This window comes from Anthonomus grandis, chromosome 14 (genome assembly GCF_022605725.1).
Source record: "Anthonomus grandis grandis chromosome 14, icAntGran1.3, whole genome shotgun sequence".
In the NCBI taxonomy this organism is placed as follows: Eukaryota; Metazoa; Arthropoda; class Insecta; order Coleoptera; family Curculionidae; genus Anthonomus; species Anthonomus grandis.
Genome location: NC_065559.1, coordinates 12,827,502 through 12,846,682, shown reverse-complemented (window position 1 = coordinate 12,846,682; position 19,181 = coordinate 12,827,502). Strand labels below are relative to the sequence as shown.

Below are 19,181 nucleotides of genomic sequence, written 5' to 3'. Positions count from 1 at the left end.
CTTTCTTTAGCTTATTAGCTAGGGCACGCGCTCTGTTGAAAAAACATAGTGTGGTAAATGATGACGTTCGCAGTAATGTTAGCAGCGATAAAATAAGTCAAAATGGTGGAGATTTGAGTGGAATTAGGTTACCTCAAATTCCTTTACCTAAATTTTCTGGGGACTATACATCTTGGTTAGAGTTTAGGGATTTATTTTTAAGTTTAATACACACGAGTAGTAGCTTAGTGCCAATTCAAAAGTTTCACTACCTCCGCGGTTGTTTAGAAGGCTCAGCTGCAGAAGTTATAAAATCTTTAGATTTTTGCGCTGCAAATTATGAAAATGCTTGGACGACTTTATGCGAAAGATACAATAATAATCGTCTGTTGGTACATATGCATTTAAAATCGTTATTTGAATTAGAAACTGTAGACCGTGAGGCGGCAGATAAAATTAGAAGTTTAGTTGATAATGTGTCAAAGGGTTTAAATGCATTAAAAACTTTAAATCAGAACACTGATCATTAAGGTGTTTCGATTGCATATTTGGTTAGCACTAAACTCGATAGAAATACAGAGCGTGAGTGGGAAAAATTTAAAGGTACTCGTTTGCAGTGGCGAAGCGTACGAGTAGACAAGGTAGACACTGTCTACCCAAAATTATCCAGTTATTTGTCATTAATTTATTACGTAATTATTTCATGTAATTGTTGAATTACAATTAAAAAAAAAATTAACACAGAACGTAGTCGCTCCTTACTATTATTATATAGTATCTAAACGGCTATAATATCTATCTATCTATAATATCTAAGGCGCGCCCCGCCTAACGCACCAATTAAAATAAAAATGCAGGGCTGACACCCAATTATTGTATACGAGCCCCAGAAAGACACATTGATATTTGTCTTCCGAAATTTAGAGCAATTAATCGAACCATATACGCATCAAGCAGGTGGCAGAGGTCCGGCCGCATCAGCATTCAGCCTATTACGTATGCAAAATTTACTCGCGGAAAAGACATTCGAGCTTTTGTCTATCGAAGTCGACCAGCTATTTTATTATGCTGTTGAGGGTTATTGTTTATGAACACGCTTCATCTGGTCGGCCGCAATACCTACATCTTAGGTTTTTTTAGTGATTATTTATGAACGACTGTTCGATATTGGCAATTGTATTTTAGTTGTGTTTTTATTTGTCTTTAATTAATTTTAAAATAATGGATATTATGGATTTATAAGTTATAGTTATACCTATGTTGTGTTTTTTTGTAAGTACTATTTATTTTTATTTATCTATCTTTTTATGCTAGTATAGTAATTATTTTTTTCTTTTTTATATCACTACATAATTTTTCTCTTTGAGTAATATTTCATGCGCTTTCATTCTCTATTTTATTAAAATAAATAATATTAAATACACATTTTTTTCTAATTAACGATTTTTATTGTTTGTCTACCCGAAAAAAAAAGTTCACGCTTCGCCACTGCTCGTTTGACAATATTGGAATGAAACGATTTAAAGGAGTTTTTAAAATCCAGAGCTGACTTTTTAGAGACAGTTGAACGGAAAAATACTGTACCAAACTCGGTGCAAAAGGAAAGGTTTTACTCTCAAAGTCGCTATGACAAAAATAAACAGAAATCTAGCAGAAGTTTTGTATCAAATGAAATAAAATGTATTATTTGTCAAAAGGATCATGTCATATCTACTTGTGAGTCATTTTTAAAATTATCAGTCAATGATCGCGTCGAAAAGGCTAAATCATTGAGGCTTTGTTTGTCATGTTTAAGACCAGGTCATTGTAGCAAATTTTGTAGGTTTGGTGGTTGTACGAAGCCAGCATATAAGGGTAAACATAATGTTTTATTGCATCTTGATTGTGGTATTAAAAACAGGGAATCTAGCCCGCAGAACTTCGAACCTCAACCGCCGAAGCAGAATAGTCAAGACTCCACTGAAGAAATTGTATCTTGTGTTTCTTCTAACACAGAAAATATTGTATTCTTATCGACGGCTATAGTATAGGTGCAAGACAAGAATGATGCTTGGCACGCTGCGCGCGCTTTACTAGATTCTGGGAGTCAGTCATCTTATATAACTTCTGAGTTATGTAATAAGCTTAATTTAGACATGCAGCAATGTAGGCTTCTAATTAGTGGCATAGGTCAAAATGCTTCTGAAGTAAAGTTTAAATGTGAATTAAATATTAGATCTTTACATGGTACTTTCAAGACTACTTTGAATTGTTTAGTTATGCCACATATCACTAGTAGCATTCTAGCTGTTTATGTAAACACAAACAGACTTGTGATTCCTAATAATGTAACTTTGGCTGACCCTTCCTTTAATAAGCCAAATAAAATCGACTTAATGATTGGCAATGATTTATTCTATTCACTTTTGTGTATAGGTCAGATACGTTTGGGACCTCAAAATCCTATTTTGCAAAAAACTAAGGTTGGATGGGTAGTTTGTGGACCTATGGCAGTTCCACCTTCTATAGGTACTTACGTTTGCAATCTTAGCGTAAATGAATCAAAAAGTATTGAATTTGATCTAAGAAAGTTTTGGGAAGTAGAGCAATAATAAAATATTCTCTAGTGAGGAGAATGAATGTGAGGCTCATTTTCAGAGAACTTTTCGTAGAGATGCAGACGCCAGATTTATTGTGTCTATGCCGCTTAAAGAACCGCTAGAAGGTTTAGGTGAATCAAAAGATAAGGCTTTTAAGAGATTTTTGAACCTAGAGAGAAAGTTTGAATCTAATCCATCTTTTAGGGAAAAATATGTCCAGTTTATGAAAGAGTATGAGTCACTTCAACATATGACTGAAGCTAGTGAAAAAGAGTGTGACTTCGCGTATTATATGCCACATCATGGGGTAATAAAAGAAGAGAGTATCACTACGAATCTTAGAGTTGTGTTCGATTGTAGTATGCCAACAACATCTGGTAAGTCGCTTAATGATCTACAAATGGTAGGGCCTGTGTTGCAACCTAATTTATTGAGTATTTTGTTCAGATTTCGCGAGTATCAGTTTGTGGTGCCTTCTGATGTTGCTAAGATATATAGGGCCGTACTTATTGAGCCAACACAGCGACCATTGCAACGAATCTTCTGGCGCGAATCACCCCATGAGAAGATTAAGATTTTTGATTTAAATACCGTGACGTACGGTCAGTCTGCTGCTAGCTTCTTAGCAGTCAGATGTTTAGTGCAATTAGCCCAAGATTGTAAGGACAGTTTTCTTGATATTTCTAAAATCATTAAGACATCCTTTTACGTGGATGATTTTTTGTGCTCAGTTGACTCTATAGAACACGGGCAATATGTGTGTCAGAAAGTGTCTGACGATTTAAAAACCGGTTGCTTTGTATTAAGAAAGTGGCTTTCAAATGAGCCTGAAATTTTGAGATCTGTGAGTAATGTGGACGAAAGTTTTGGAATTTTGGAATTTGGTCAAGGCGAAAATACCAATACTCTCGGGTTGGCGTGGTCGTGTAAATCTGATTATTTGACATACAGGATAAAGATACAAGAAAGGTCAAGTAGAAGTACAAAACGTGGTGTTTTGAGTGAAATAGCTTCGATATTTGATCCTTTGGGACTTCTCGCACCATGTGTTGTTGTTGCTAAAGTTTTGCTACAAAAATTGTGGCTTCAGAAATTATCCTGGGACGACAGTTTGCCAGCTGAAATCCACAGCACCTGGACTAAGTTTCGTGAAGAGTTACCTTACATAAATGACCTTAAAATTTCACGTCATGTTACTTGTGTAAAGCCTGAAAAAATAGAGTTGCATGGGTTTTCTGATGCGCGCGATTATAGTTATGGTGCTTGTATATACCTAAGATCAATTGATGCACAGGGTATTATTACAGGTAGATTGTTGTGTGCTAAATCAAAGGTTAGTCCTTTAAAGCCTTTGACTACCCCTAGATTAGAGTTGTGTGCAGCGTTGGTTTTAGCTCGCTTAGCTAAAAAGGTTCTTAGGTCTTTAACATCTAATATTGAGAGGTGTATCTTTTGGACGGATTCGTCAATAGTACTGGGATGGTTAAAGACTGCTCCTAATTTGCTCAAAACTTTCGTGAGTAGCAGGGTGAATGAAATTTAAACTTTAACCGAAAATCATGAATGGAGACATGTTACTTCTGAAAACAATATAGCTGATGTTTTATCAAGAGGCGTATTTCCTCATCAGATTTCAAAATTAGATACATGGTGGAATGGTCCATCGTTTTTGTACCAACCTGAGGAAAATTGGCCCACTTCCATTGTAACCATTCAAAATCTTTCTGAGCTACGTCCAAATAGAAAAATTTTTAGCTTTGTTTCAGTTAATTTTCAAGAGCAGGTATTTAGTCAGTTTTCCGAGTTTTGGAAACTGGTAAAGTTTTTTGCTATTTGGTTAAGATATTTCCACAACTTGCGTTGTAAAGTTTCAAAGAAACCAAATGAACATAGAAAGGGTCGTATTAATTTCTTTGAGCTGATTGAGTCTAGGAATACTTTAGTTAAAATTTCTCAACAGACTAGTTTTCCCAATGAGTATTTTTCATTGTTGACCGAAAAAGAAAAAAGTAAAATATTAAGCTTAAATCCATTCATGGATAAGAATGGGATAATGCGTGTAGGAGGCAGATTAAATCAATCTAATTATGATTTTAATAAGAAGCATCCTATGTTAATTTCATCAAAGCATCGATTGGCTAGGCTTATTTTTGAGTTCGAACATAAACGTTTAATGCATGCGGGACCACAGTTGTTACTCTCATCTGTGAGAGAAGTATATTGGCCTATTGCTGGCAGAAATTTAGCCAAGGCTGTCGTAAGAAAATGCTTGACATGTTTTCGTTTTAAGCCGCAGCAGACTAAGTCTATTATGGGTGATCTACCAAGAAACAGATTGATTCCTGGTAAAGTTTTTGATGTAGTTGGTGTTGACTACATGGGACCACTAAATTTTAAAGATAAAAGGGGACGCGGAGCAAGGTTGCTAAAATGTTATGTGAGTGTTTTCGTGTGTTTCATAACGAAAGCTATTCACCTTGAAATCGTGTCTGATTTGAGTAGTGAAGCTTTTATTTTGGCACTTCGCAGATTTATTTCGCGTCGTGGAAAACCTAGTCATATTTATAGCGATAATGGCACTAATTTTAAGGGAGCTAACCGGGAACTAAATGCTCTTGGTGAATATTTAATAAATGAGAAATGTCATCTTGAACAGTTGTATTTAAACGAACAGATCCAGTGGCACTTCATTCCAGTCAATTCTCCACATTTCGGTGGGTTATGGGAAGCGGGTGTCAAATCTTCAAAACATCACCTAAAAAGGGTAGCAGGTAACGCACATTTTACTTTTGAAGAGTTGACAACTCTATTGGCCCAAATAGAGGCTATTTTGAACTCCCGGCCACTTACTCCCCTTTCAACTGATCCCAACGATTATAATCCCCTTACTCCGGCCCACTTTTTAATTGGGAAAAGCCTGACCGGAATACCCGATTCTGATGTGACACTAATATCCGAAAACAGACTTTCCACATATCAGCGCATTCAGCAAGTTAAGCAAAATTTTTGGAAGCGCTGGAATAAAGAGTACGTAAGTGAACTCCAGCAAAGAACGAAATGGAAACAAACACAATCAGATATTAAGGTAAATAGTTTAGTCATCATCAAGGAGGATAACGTACCGCCAATGAATTGGAAGTTGGGTAGAATTTTGTCGGTTTATCCCGGTAAAGACAAGATTAATCGTGTTGCTGATATTAAGACTTCAAGTGGTGTGATCAAACGCGCTTTTTCTAGAATATGTCCTTTGCCAATTGACTGTTAAGGTTGAAGATGATAAAGTGCAGTGCTTCAAGGCGGGGGGCATGTTAAGGACTAATCATTCCACGGATATATATAAAATAAACAGTAAACACATCGCCGGCGTCAGTAGCATCGCGCATCTCACCGCGCTTGCGTTCATACTTCATAGAAATATAAGTAAAACGACGAGTCGACGGTCGAGTCAGTCCCCGTACGATCGATGAAAGGCAAGGGTCTCGCGCGTCACCAAGATCAAACATGTGACGTCATTTTGTACTTCACCTAATTAATAACGTTTTTTGTACGTTTTGTTAAAATGTCATGTTTCTTTCGATGTGTAATAAAAATACAGTCCATATCTTTAAATTGTGTTATTAAATAAAGTCCACTATTATCGAAGGTGATAACAGTATTTAATAACAAAATATCAAAATATAATGACATTCTTATTCCTAAGTTTTATCAACAAATCGGGTTTCTCACTTTTTCGTAAGGAACAAAATTAAATAAATAATTTCAATTGGAAACAGAACAGAAAGGTACTAATAGACCAGTCTTTAATATTCTTATCCCTAAGTTTCAAAAAATCAATTTTTACATTAAAATATAAATAACAAAACAAAAACAAAACGCCTTATTCATTATAGGAATAAATAAAAATAAATTAAACACTTAAAACAACTTTTTCTTTTTCTGTTTTTTAAAATGGCTCATTTTAATTATTTTGACTAGCTTTTCGACCTTATCTGGCAGCAACTTATTCCGAAGATCAGTCCAAACCATAAGAACTAAAGATTCTTTCCAGAGCTGCAGAACTAGCAGGGCAAGAATGTAAGTTTGCAAAAAATGTGGCCATGTTCATCAAAATACGATCTGAATCTGAATTTTGAGCTGTAGAAGTAATCTTAGTTTTTACAATTGACCACCATTTGAATGCAGACATGTTTTTTATCACGCTTTCCTAAAAAAGTGATGATTGATAAATATCTTCACCCTTTATTCGGAATAATAGATAACCTTGGAAAAAATCTTCGTGATTCTCAAGTAACTAAGCCTCTGCCTCATCCTGGTATTTTTTTTTCTAGGTTTTTGTCCATATATTTAGGATCAGTTAAAAAACATAGAAAGTGGAAGGGTTGTATTGCCTCCTCAAATTTTTTTTAATGTCTTTAATGTAGGGGCTTAGATATGGTTTGTTTAATAAATCTTGCCAGATGTTGACGGCATCGGCGAGAGTAGTTTGGTCACTCTGGAATTTACCTAAGGCGATACCAACTGGCTGTAATTGTTGCCCTAAGTCAAGTGCATTTTTGTATAAATTAATGTCGTTAATTTTTCTTATAATATGTTGGTCAAGAGACTCTGGATGTTTTTTTTAAATTTCTCGGTATATTAGGTAGTTAGCATTAAAGGTACTTACACAGGCCAACTGCGAATTTATATTCATTCATTCATCATTCTATAATTGACTATCCCGTTATCGTGGACATCTACTCCCTTCATTAATTTGTTGTACATCTTGATAACATTAGGCTGCTGAATAGGATTGTCTTTTTTTGCTTTACGGTCATAACTTTTAGCTCTGTATAATGGTTCGTCATTGTAATGGTTACTTTATACTGTGACCACTGAATTATCGTTCTATCTGACTAATGATACCCCACTGACAGTGTCATGTGCCGAAATGTAGTAGCCGCGTTTTTGTTTAAAAACACTTTTGGTCCCTTCTAAAGGACAGCGGAAGGTTCTGTTTTCCCTTATAGTTCTGCTCGCAAAATAACCTTTATCGGTAAGATATGAAAATAATTGAAACGAAGAAAAATAATAATCAAAAAATACTTGATGCTTCATTGGGTCATTCACTATCTTTTTTTTTTATCTGTAAATCCTTTATTCAGAAATCAAATTAATTAACAAGTTATAATAGGTAACAATATACAGTAAACTATAATATAAAATCCGAATTAAGGTAATCTCCTAAGCAATACTTATAGTATTGGTACCGGGGATGACGCCCATAATTTCAATCAAAAATAAAAATAACAAAACATATACTATCTTAAGCTTAAAAAAAAAAACAAAAAAAAACCCTATCCAACACAATTTAAATGTTTAAAAATAGTTATACATAGTCCCAATTAACAAGGAATAATTTTAATCTTTTTACAAACAAATTGTACGATTTTAAATTCTTTAGTTCTGATGGTAATCTGTTATAAACCTGTGTAGCTGCAGCCAGTGGGCTTTTCAGTGCCTTATCTGTTCTAGCATTGTCCAAACGTATATTTGAACAATTCCTCAAATTATGGTTATGAATTTCATAAACATACTTTATTTCTGTATTGGATTTATATTTAAGATTTATTATCTTATATATTAATTTACATTCTTTCAAATTTAATAAATATACTATTGGTTGAACAGATAAGGACTGATAAAGGATCTTTGTTGGATCCTTTATAAACAATAAATCAACAACAACTTGACCACCCATACCTAATACAGATTTTTGTTTATTTGGATTTGCTCCTGCGTATGGAATGAACTGATATAAATAACCGTCTGACGAACAAATACACCATAATTTAAAACCAAATCTAACCGGTTTACCCCTAATAAACATTTTGCAGGAGTGCCTGCCAAAGTAAGGAACCATTTGTTCGTCAATGGACAGACAGTGTGAAAATATACCAAACTGCAACATTTTCTGATTTATGAGATCAAAAAATGACCTAAGCTTACAAAACTTTTCATTTTTATCTAATTGTGCGTTATCTGACAAATTGAGGTTTTTTTTTATATTGTAAAATTTATTTCGACTCATAAATTTTTTCTCAATGTCTTTCCTCTTGTCTTCATCAGTTGACCAATATAGTTGAGTTTGTGTTAGTTTATGATAACCTGTAAATATTAGCAGTCCTATAAACTTTAGTAATTCATATTTATCCAACTCAAAATCATGTCGATTATTGTCTTTTGCATATTTTTCCGAAAATGTTACAATAAGATTTAATACTTGGTCATCAAAGAACAAAAAGAAAATGTCTAAAGGTGAATTTCCGTGGAGTAAATCTACCAATTTCTCAAGCGCAGGGCCTTCATTCGAAATAGGCTGGGACATCATAGAAATTGAGCCCTTTTTCCATTTTGGTTCCCTACTTTGAAATTGGCTGGTGTTAGACCTTTCGATTTTCCGTTTCTTTTCTGCCAAACTCTCATCATCACACGAATCCCAGTCAAATTCATTGTCCTGTCTTATCTGTAATTCAAATGTGCCCGCTATGTCCACATCATTTTGGCAGTTTTTTTCGTTTACAGCAATTACATCGTCATCTATATTTTCTTCGTCAGTCAAGCTATCTGGATCTGGAGGAATACAAACAGCATCCATTTCAACTAAAATAATTTCCGTCTACATAACAGGCCTAACAAAAATACTTAGTACATCTTACCAACATCTCCGGAATGTTCTGCTTCCAATTCATCTACTACTTCATATAAAGCACTCTCCAGCTCTTTTTGCGTAAGAAATTTAGGCAGGTGTGGCACCTCATAAATATGGATTTAAAAATAATATCCAAAAGACATTTATAGCATTTAAGTTTGTTTAATCTGGAATATGTGAATAGGCAGTTTCTTATTTATAAGTATGTAACTAAATATCTGTGTGTCCAGAAAAGTCATAAATAAATACTTAAGTGCCCTATTTAGTTGACAGTAGTAGGGCCCCGGCACTGAATAATACTTGTTTGGGACTGAAGAGAGTTAGTTTTAAGTTGACACTCGGAAAGTAATTGTATTAAGATTGTGCTAACCATTTTTGAGTTTTAATTAAAACAGTTAATTCAATAATCACTGTTTTATTTTTCCCACAACATTTGTCAGAAGTGGGATTACGCGCTTATTTTCGGTATCGTGTTACTTACGATTTGCGACTTGCATTTTTTGCGAAAAAAAAAAACTGATTTGTTTCGTAACTGTTCCGTGTACCTGTGTCCTGTGTATATACATAGAATTAATTAATTATAGTGCTAGTTTGTTATTTGTGACCTGTGGCCATGTCGAATAGGGAAGTTAGCACTTTTGCTGCTTTACAAGTTGGACCCTCAACATCAACGGAAGTTGAGACAAGTGAAAGGTCAAGTACACCGCCGTTAACAATGAAACAAGAGTTGGTATGGTTAAAAAAAGAAATAACAGAGTTAAAGCATCGGAATGAGGTTAGTATGAATTTATTTTCTTGGGAAACAATAACGGTGTTTAACGCAGGGCAGAATAATATTTCGATAAACAAATGGATTCGGTTTGTTGAAGAACGGGCATATTTTATGAGATGGGACGATGTAACTACAACACGATTTGTCGTATCGAAGTTAGAAGGGCGGGCACGCGAGTGGTATTTAGCGGGTGAATTCGCGCATAAAAGTTGGGAACAATTAAAAGCCGCTCTTTGTTTTACTTTTGATATTGATATTTCAAGATGCAGCAAGTCATTTTTCTATCAAAAATAAATCCCTTATGGAATATTTTGAGGAAAAACTTAAGAAAATTCAACGTCTAAATTGGGAAATACCGGAAAATGATAAAGTTAATATAATTGTTCACGGAATCGAAAATAAGGAAATAAAACAAATGGCACTTGCTAATAATTATAAAAGAACGGAAGATCTTTTAACATATCTTAGGAGTTGCGATTTAAATATTTCAACTAGGCAAAATCAAGAAAATTTCAGGGAGGACAAATTTAAAATTCAGTGTTTTAATTGTAATGGACACGGACATCGTAGTTTTATTTGCCATAGAAAACGTTTTCAAGGACAACAACCTCGTCGGGATTTCGCGAAATGTAACTTTTGCAAAAACGTCGGACATTTAGAAAGGGAGTGCCGCAAAAAGAAAAATTCTGCAAATAAAAACAGTGCATGACAATTACAGCATTATAAAGTTTGCCACATAGGCAAGCATTATGTGAATCTTTATTTTATGGATATGCTAATTAATAATATAGTAGTTAATGGTTTAATAGACACTGGTAGTGAGTGTTCTTTAATAAGAACCTCAACTGTACATAAAGTAAAATTGAACATAGTAAAAAGTTCCCCTCGGTTTTTAAAATCTTTCGCAGGTAAAATTTTTGAGTCTGTTAACGTATGCGTGGCCAATCTGTCTATCGATTTGGTAAGTGCCATTATCGGTCTTATAGTACCTGACGCAATGTGCCCAGCGGAAATACTGGTTGGAAATAATTTTTTAGGGCAGCCACATGTAGTATTTTGGAAAAATGGTAGCGAAATTAAATTTGATAGTTGCTTAGACATAACTTTAGTAAATAGTTTAAGTTGTTCAAAAATTTTATTAGAAGACGATATTACATGTAGTTTAGAGAATAAGGGTACTATAATGAATCTGTTAAACAGATATAGAAAATGTGTTGCTACTAATTTAAGTGAGATTGGAAAAACTGAAACCGTCCAAATGACTATAGAGCTAACTAGTTCAAATCTAGTGTCGTACAATCCATATAGGCTTTCTGAACTGCACAAACAAAAACTCAGAGTACTAATTAATTAATTACTTGGAAATAATATTATTCGCGAATCCACATCTCCATATGCAAGCCCTATTATTCTTGTTCCTAAACCAAATGGTGATTTAAGATTGTGTGTTGATTATAGGAAACTTAATTCCATAACTGTTAAGCAAAAGTGGCCTATTCCGTTGATTGACGATCAAATTGATAAACTTGCAAATTTTAAATATTTTGCACTGTTAGACTCATTTTCTGGTTATCATCAAATAGCAATGGCACCCGAGAGTATTTCGAAAACTGCTTTTATTACTCCCGAAGGACATTATGAATATTTACGTATGAGTTTTGGTTTATGTAACGCGTCTTTTGTTTTTCAACGATTAATGAACCAAATCATTAATGAACTAGAAGAGGGGACGGCGTACCCATATTTAGATGATGTTTTAATTCCTTCCGCAACTCCCGAAGAAGGACTTATAAAATTAGAAAATGTGCTTAAAGTATTACAAAAACATGGTCTAACTTTACAACCGTCAAAGTGCAAATTTCTACCTACTGAAATTATATATTTAGGTAGGGAAATTTCTGCAGATGGTGTGCGCCCAAACAGACAAAAAGTACAAGCTATTCCTAAGTTAAAACCTCCAACAAATAAAAAAGAACTTAGGTCATTTTGTGGGTTAGCTAATTACTTTAGGAAGTTTATTTTTAATTATGCATATATTATTCAACCACTAACAAACCTTTTAAAGAAAAATGCTATTTGGTCTTGGACTATAGTACAAGATGAGGCATTTGAATTAATTAAAAGCATTTTGTCTGATAGTCCTGTATTAAAAATATTTGATAATAATCGACCAATCGGTATAGCTGGAATATTATTACAGAAATATAGTGATAAGTGGCATCCTGTAGAGTATTTTAGTAAACAGTGTACTTACGAACAGGGGCGGTACCACTCGTACAAATTAGAAACAATGGCAGTTGTATTTTCTTTGCGACATTTTCGAACTTATCTCTTAGGAAGACATTTTGGTGGCTTGAAATTCAAGATTTTACGTTTGAAATTGAGTATCGCCAGGGGTGTAAAATGAATCACATAGACTATCTTAGTAGACATCCAATTCCAGAAAGTAGTTTAATTATAAATATTATTAATATTACAGAATTAGAGTGGATTATTGCGGTGCAAACGCAGGACGAGAATATCACTAATATTATAAAAATTCTTCAAAGTGATAAAATACCTGTAAATAAAAATTATTTTAATAATTATGTTTTCAAAAACAATATGTTATATCGAATAACAAAGGATGGTTTAAAGTGGGCGGTTCCAAAGTCATGTAGGTGGTTAATTTGTCGACTAAATCATGACGATGCCGGTCATTTTGGTTTTGAAAAGACATTAGAAAGAATTAAACGAAATTATTGGTTTAGTAAAATGGCTACTTTTGTAAAAAAATATGTTTCCGTTTGCTTAAATTGTCTTTATATGAAAGATTTGTCAGGGAAGAAATCAGGACTTTTACACCCTATTCCAAAAGCGTCAATTCCTTTTGAAACAATACACATTGATCACTTAGGCCCTTTTGTTACATCAAAACATAAAAATAATTACATTTTTGTTGTAGTCGATGCATTCAGTAAATTTACATTTTTTGAGGCTGTTAAAAATACTGGCGTAAAATTTGTTCTACGAGCATTAGACAATTTTATTTATCTTTTTGGCCCCCCCGGACAGAATAATTTTTGATAGAGGTACAGCATTTACTTCAGATAAAATGAAAGAATTTTGTAAAAATTATGGCTTAAAACATGTGAAAAATGCTGTGGCAACACCTTGCGCAAATGGCCAGTGTGAACGTTATAACTCCACTATTTTAAATTCTTTAAGATGTTACAGCGCAAATGATGATTGAGAAGACAAATGGGATTCACATTTAAAATTAATTCAATACAGCATAAATACTTACGAAAAATAGTACTACGGAAAAATCAGCTTACGAAGTTATAATGGGTTTCAATCCAAAAGCAATTGCTGATGCTAACATTTTATCAGTTGTTCGTGACAACCTGGCTCGTGAAAATTTAGAAACGCTTAGAACCGAAGTATCCAACAAAATTACGAAGACCGCTTTGACAAAAAACGTAAAATATCGGTTGCATTTAAGTGCAATGACCTAGTAATGGTCTGTAAAACAGATTCTGGCCCAAACTCGGGTTCAAAAAAATTACTACCTAAGTTTAAGGGACTGTTTAGGGTAATAAAACATTTAGACAATGATAGATACGTTGTTCGTGAGTCTAGGACCTTCGTGAGTCTAGAAAATCAAAAACAATTGTTGCTATTGACAGTTTAAAGCCCTGGATTGTTTTAAATGATCAGGAAGCACAGCCAATATAGTATGAGTATAGTAAAAGTATTATAAGAAAATGTTTGGTTTCTCTTTTTTTAGTTTGTTGTTTAATATCAATGGCAATAAATATTGTGTTTTAGCCTGTTGAGTGTTAATTGACCACTAACAGATGCCTAGATTAGAAACTAGTACGCGGTACTTAGTTTTGGGAGGTAGTTACAAAATATTAGTGAGGATGAATCATTGATATTTAATTTTGGAAGCCGAGAAAAGTTTAAAAACCTTTCTCGAAGCTCAGTCTAGTTTTCCGCATGTTTTGGAGACTGAAAGCCTCTGTTTTAAGTACAGGGAGGTAATCCTGAATAAAATGTTTTGTTATTGGTTCGTGCATATCAGTTATTTTCCAGGGGTCACATTTCTATAGGTATATAAAGGTTTAAAGAGGAGGGGGAGATGGGTTAAGTGGTTATAAACTTTAGGGGTTTTTCTGCATGGACTTTGGCTGATATGTTGCGAATCGTGACAAACATATTGTTCAGAAGCTTGATCAATGAGAACTGATGAATTTATAAACCAAATTGCTTTAATAAGAGAAGCGATTTTGTAATATTGTGTGACGCAATATTAAGCCAGTTCGAATATTTTAAGGCGGAAAGTTGGTTGATCTGATCAAAAGCTCGAAAACTATGTAGTTTCGAAGGTCTGTATTATTACGATGTGGTGTATTTGCTCTAATTTATTATCCGTAATAATACTTTTATGTTACTGATGGCTGATGATTTTATTGTATAGAAATGTATATAATTGTAAAGAACCCTATTAACATATTTTGTTAATGGATGAATTTTTAAATATTAGCTATGAACGAAGTTAACAACTTCGTTGTCACAGACAATTCTTCTCGGACGACGGCGATGCCGACGAGACTAGTTGAGGTTGGACTATTCTCGTGGAGGTCCGGTCGCAACATGAACATTGTGATATTAATTGGTTCGGGGACGAACCTTTGTCAGGATGGCCGAACTGTGGCACCTCATAAATATGGATTTAAAAATAATATCCAAAAGACATTTATATCATTTAAGTTTGATTAATCTAGAATATGTGAATATGCAGTTTCTTATTTATAAGTATGTAACTAAATATCTGTGTGTCCAGAAAAGTCATAAATAAAAACTTAAGTGCCCTACTTAGTTGACAGATGTAGGGCCCCGGCACTGAATAATACTTGTTCGGGACTGAAGAGAGTTAGTTTTAAGTTGACACTCGGAAAGTAATTGTATTAAGATTGTGCGAACCATTTTTGAGTTTTAATTAAAACAGTTAATTCAATAATCACTGTTTTATTTTGCCCAAAACACATGTTTTTCGAAAATACACATACACTTAGCACCGATTAAAATTCAATATTACTAAAAACTTTCTTACACACAAGCCTAAACCGCAATATCTCTAGCTGATACCGTTGGCAACTCAAGCGCTATTTCGACCAAAATACAGATAACGTATTTTCCCAGTGATGATGATGCGTTTTCGCAACGTTTACAATTTGGAGTCAAGTATTTTGGAATTTCTAACATTTTTTTGTTGTCAGTAAAAAGGTAAATACACACATGTGTTAGCAATACGATTCAGCTAAACAAATCTCGCCTGTATTATGCTTACCAATAATAAACAATAATATTCGAAAGTATGTTTAGACATTAAAATTTTGCTTGAATTGGAATAAAAATTTAAAAATCAAAACACTGGTTTATTTATTGAGTGTTTTAAAAATCTTTTTAATTCAACCTTAGTAAATACTATAGTAACGTTAGATATTTTATTTTGTTTATATTATAAAAAAAAAATTAATATGATTGTTGCGTTTTCGCATCATTGGTAAAAAATGGGCTAAAGTAAAATGGGCTGGAGCACCATCATGAAAAAAAAATATTCGCTGTCTCAGCTGAATGGGGACATCTTCTAGCATCACTGGTAATTCATTTTCAAGAAATTCTTGATACACTTGTCCAGTCAACCTTGCTGGTAAAAAGAATGGACCGATGAGAAAGTTTTCAATAATGCCGACCCATACATTTAGTGAAAACTGGTGCTGATGACGGTTTTTTGCCACAGCATGTGGGTTCCCATAATGCCATATGTGGTTATTATGGAAGTTCATAATTGCGTCCCTGGAGAAATTAGCCTCATCGATGAAAAGTATTTTTCTTATAAACGGTGCATCTTGCCTTTTGCGTTCTTGCATCCAACGACACAAAGCCGTTCTTTTCGGAAAATCGCCTGGCAAAAGTGCGCGCAACCGCTGAATATGATACGGGTATAAAAGGTTTCTTTTAAGAATATTCTAAACTGTAAAGTTACTAATGTGTACCATCTGAGCAATTTTCCTAGTGCTTGTGGTGGGATCTTTCTCGAATTCATTGAGTACCTGTTCTTCAATTTAAGGAGTAACTGTTCGGGGATGTCCGTTTTCAGCGGTGAGTTTTTTAAAGCTGCCGGTTTCACTTAGACGTTGGTGTAAACGCGTAAACATGGAGTGATGAGGAATAACACGATTCGGGTAACGTTCAGCATAAATACGCAAGGCTTCTCGTGCGTTTCCGTTAGCCAGTCCATAAATAAAGTGTATATCGTACATTTCATTATTTGTGTAATTGTTAGCCATTTTTTTTAACAAATTAATCTTGTCAACTGGCGGACAGTGACTATGATTTAAAATTTAAAATATCACAAAATCTTACAAATATCAACTTTATCGTTGGCAGAGGAAGAATGTGCTAAAAAGATTAAACTCTTAAACAAGAATGTGATTATCGTTGCGGCGGCGTTGTCCGTAGTTACGTTAAAAAAAAATTATGTTCACAGGCTACTTCGCGATTTTGGAAGCGTGAAATATTAACACGTTACTCATATGTCACTTTTTTTAACATGTTAAATAAAGTTACATATTATGAACTACAATAAAATTTTAAATAAAACTAAAAAAAAACTTTTTATAACGATCATAGAAAAAATAAATTTTTGCGATCAGTCAAAGTAGAAAAATGTTTTCTTAATTTTTTGTGCAAAAACCGTGCATCTAACGGACAAAGTCCAAGGGATCAGAAATGTTGCAAATAAAACGGGAAATATTTTTTAATACAAGAAAAACCAGTGGCGTACCATTTTTCTTTATAAAAGTATTCAGCGGAAAACCCGCACAGACGCCACTGGAGAACATAAAAATGTTAAAAGTATGTTGGTAAGTGGCTCTGGATACACAGACCCTGCATACCAATCTTTGGACAAATATCTACAGGGGTATTTAAGTTATCGAAAAAAAATAATTTTTTTGTTAAAACTTTACCACCCTGTAGCTCAAATTCTAAAAGGTTTAGGACCTAAGTTTATAGGAACTTTTTTGCGAATTTTTGTCCAAAGAACACGTTCCTGAATTTTGTCGCAATATATAAAAAACACCCTGTATAATCTGTTTTATTGTAATAATTTAGGATTTTGAAATGAAAAATAAACTTATGTTTTTAAAGTGGAACACCTTGTATATTTTGATATAGAAAAATCGGCTCCGTTTTATCTTTTTCTAAAAAGATATAACATTATAGACTTATTTTCAAAAATTTTCGTAAAATAAATACCTATTATTTTAATTTCAATAGTATTGACGCTCTATGGACACACTGCCGTTTTATTTTCAAGTAGGCCATGATGGAATGACAGATTTAGACATAAAACTGACAATCTAAGAAAAGCTTTATTAATTACTTCTTATTTTATTTTATATTTATTTTTTGGTTTTTAAAAATTGTATTCAAATATTTCATAAAAATTGTTCAAAATTATTTATATTTTCTTTTACAATTTGTGGGCACCTTAGGAATTCTATAAGTACTCAAAAAACTTACTGGTTACCTCATATATGTAATTAGAATGGTAATAGACGGAACTTTTTTGAAAGATAAGATAATTGTAGGGCTTTAAATTTATTACCTATTTTGAAAGTAGTTAGAATCAACTAATAAGATTTGCTTAGTCAAGTTGTTTTTTAAGATTGTAATTTTTTGTGATTTCTATATAGAGGATCATTTTTGACTTTAACACCTAATAGCTTCTCACTACCTGCCACAGTTTGAGCAATGTGAAATTTAAATAACTAACCTGTCTTTTCCAAAACAGCCTATAGGGTATCGGATATCCCAATGGAAAATCGATGTCACAATCAAACACAATATAGTCACCAACCGCTGCTGTTAAATATCTCGGATAATTTTCTTCTTCGAAAAACCCTTGCACTTTGAACACTAACGCAAAACAAATGCAAAAACATACTAATGTATTCGTTAGTGAAATCCTTAATCGCATTTTTAAATATTCCTTCTATAAAAAAAATTCTAGGAGCTCTCGGAATAATTTCCTCGTCGGTCCGCGAAGTAAATAAAGTAGATTAGGCTCTGTTAAGGTATTAGCCGATTGTTGCGGGTTAAGATAATTATTTATATACTGCTCAACATAAGTGTTTAAAAATTCGATCTGACTAATCCATCTGCACAGTCACCTTACTTAAATACCACTTAAGTCCTCAGCACTGAACTAAAGTTATCATCTACATTCATAATGAAAAAAACTAAGTTTCGGATATCGAGTTCATTGTAAGATTAAAACTTTTGTAAAAAAATGCAAAGTATTGATAATTTCTTAGTTTTTATATTTATGAAAGAAAGTTAAATAAAAAAAAAGAAAGAATTGCCGGGATACTTCGTATTTCTACCACAGATTTACAGAATATATATATATATATATATTATATATATTCTTATATATTACATATTATATATTCTTATTATATACATACATATACATTCTTATATATTCTTATATACATTCTTATATATTATATATATTCTGTAAATCTGTGTTTCTACTTATTGGCTTTTTCAGGGCAAGGAGAATAGAAGCGAACAACCGACTTGGGTAATCCGCTCCAGTACCTTCGGTTTTAAAAGAACAATTAGCAGAAACATGTGTCGGAATATGCCGTCTTTTTTTTCAGCTTTCCGACTTATATACAGTGACCGCCTAAAGTTCCGCATAAATTCGATAAAAATTAGAGACATGATTTTTTGAGAAAACGCTCGGACCCGTCGATTTTTATTTTAAGTTGCGCATTATCCCACATAAATTTTTGTATACAATGTGGAACAAAAAAAAAGATATGACGTCATCGGTAATTTTTTAAATGGAATGCTATATTTTTTATTGCATTTATGAAATATAGGCGAAATTCCAAGCAAGTTTTGTATAACACAACGTATCTGAAAACTTAACTCTTTCAGAAATATTTACATTTAACCAACAAGAGAGCAAGTAAGTAAGTATAACGTATTATACGTCTATTTACAAATTAAGATAAAATGGAGGATAAAATGTTATAAACTGTGAAAACTCTTATTAATGTATCAAGTGTTCAAGCTGATCCCCATTTACTTCTTGGCA

At 33.3% G+C, this 19,181-nt stretch overlaps 1 protein-coding gene across 1 annotated transcript in view; it reads right to left on the bottom strand.

The window, feature by feature from the left end:
* Positions 1–18,143, bottom strand: part of LOC126744513 (protein borderless) — a 61,093-nt gene extending 42,950 nt beyond the window's left edge. The window contains exon 1 of the mRNA XM_050451948.1: positions 17,847–18,143. Coding sequence (XP_050307905.1) covers positions 17,847–18,050 — 204 coding nt within the window. The 5' untranslated portion in view covers positions 18,051–18,143. The remainder of the gene's footprint in view (positions 1–17,846) is intronic.
* Between the last annotated feature and the right edge of the window lie 1,038 nt (positions 18,144–19,181).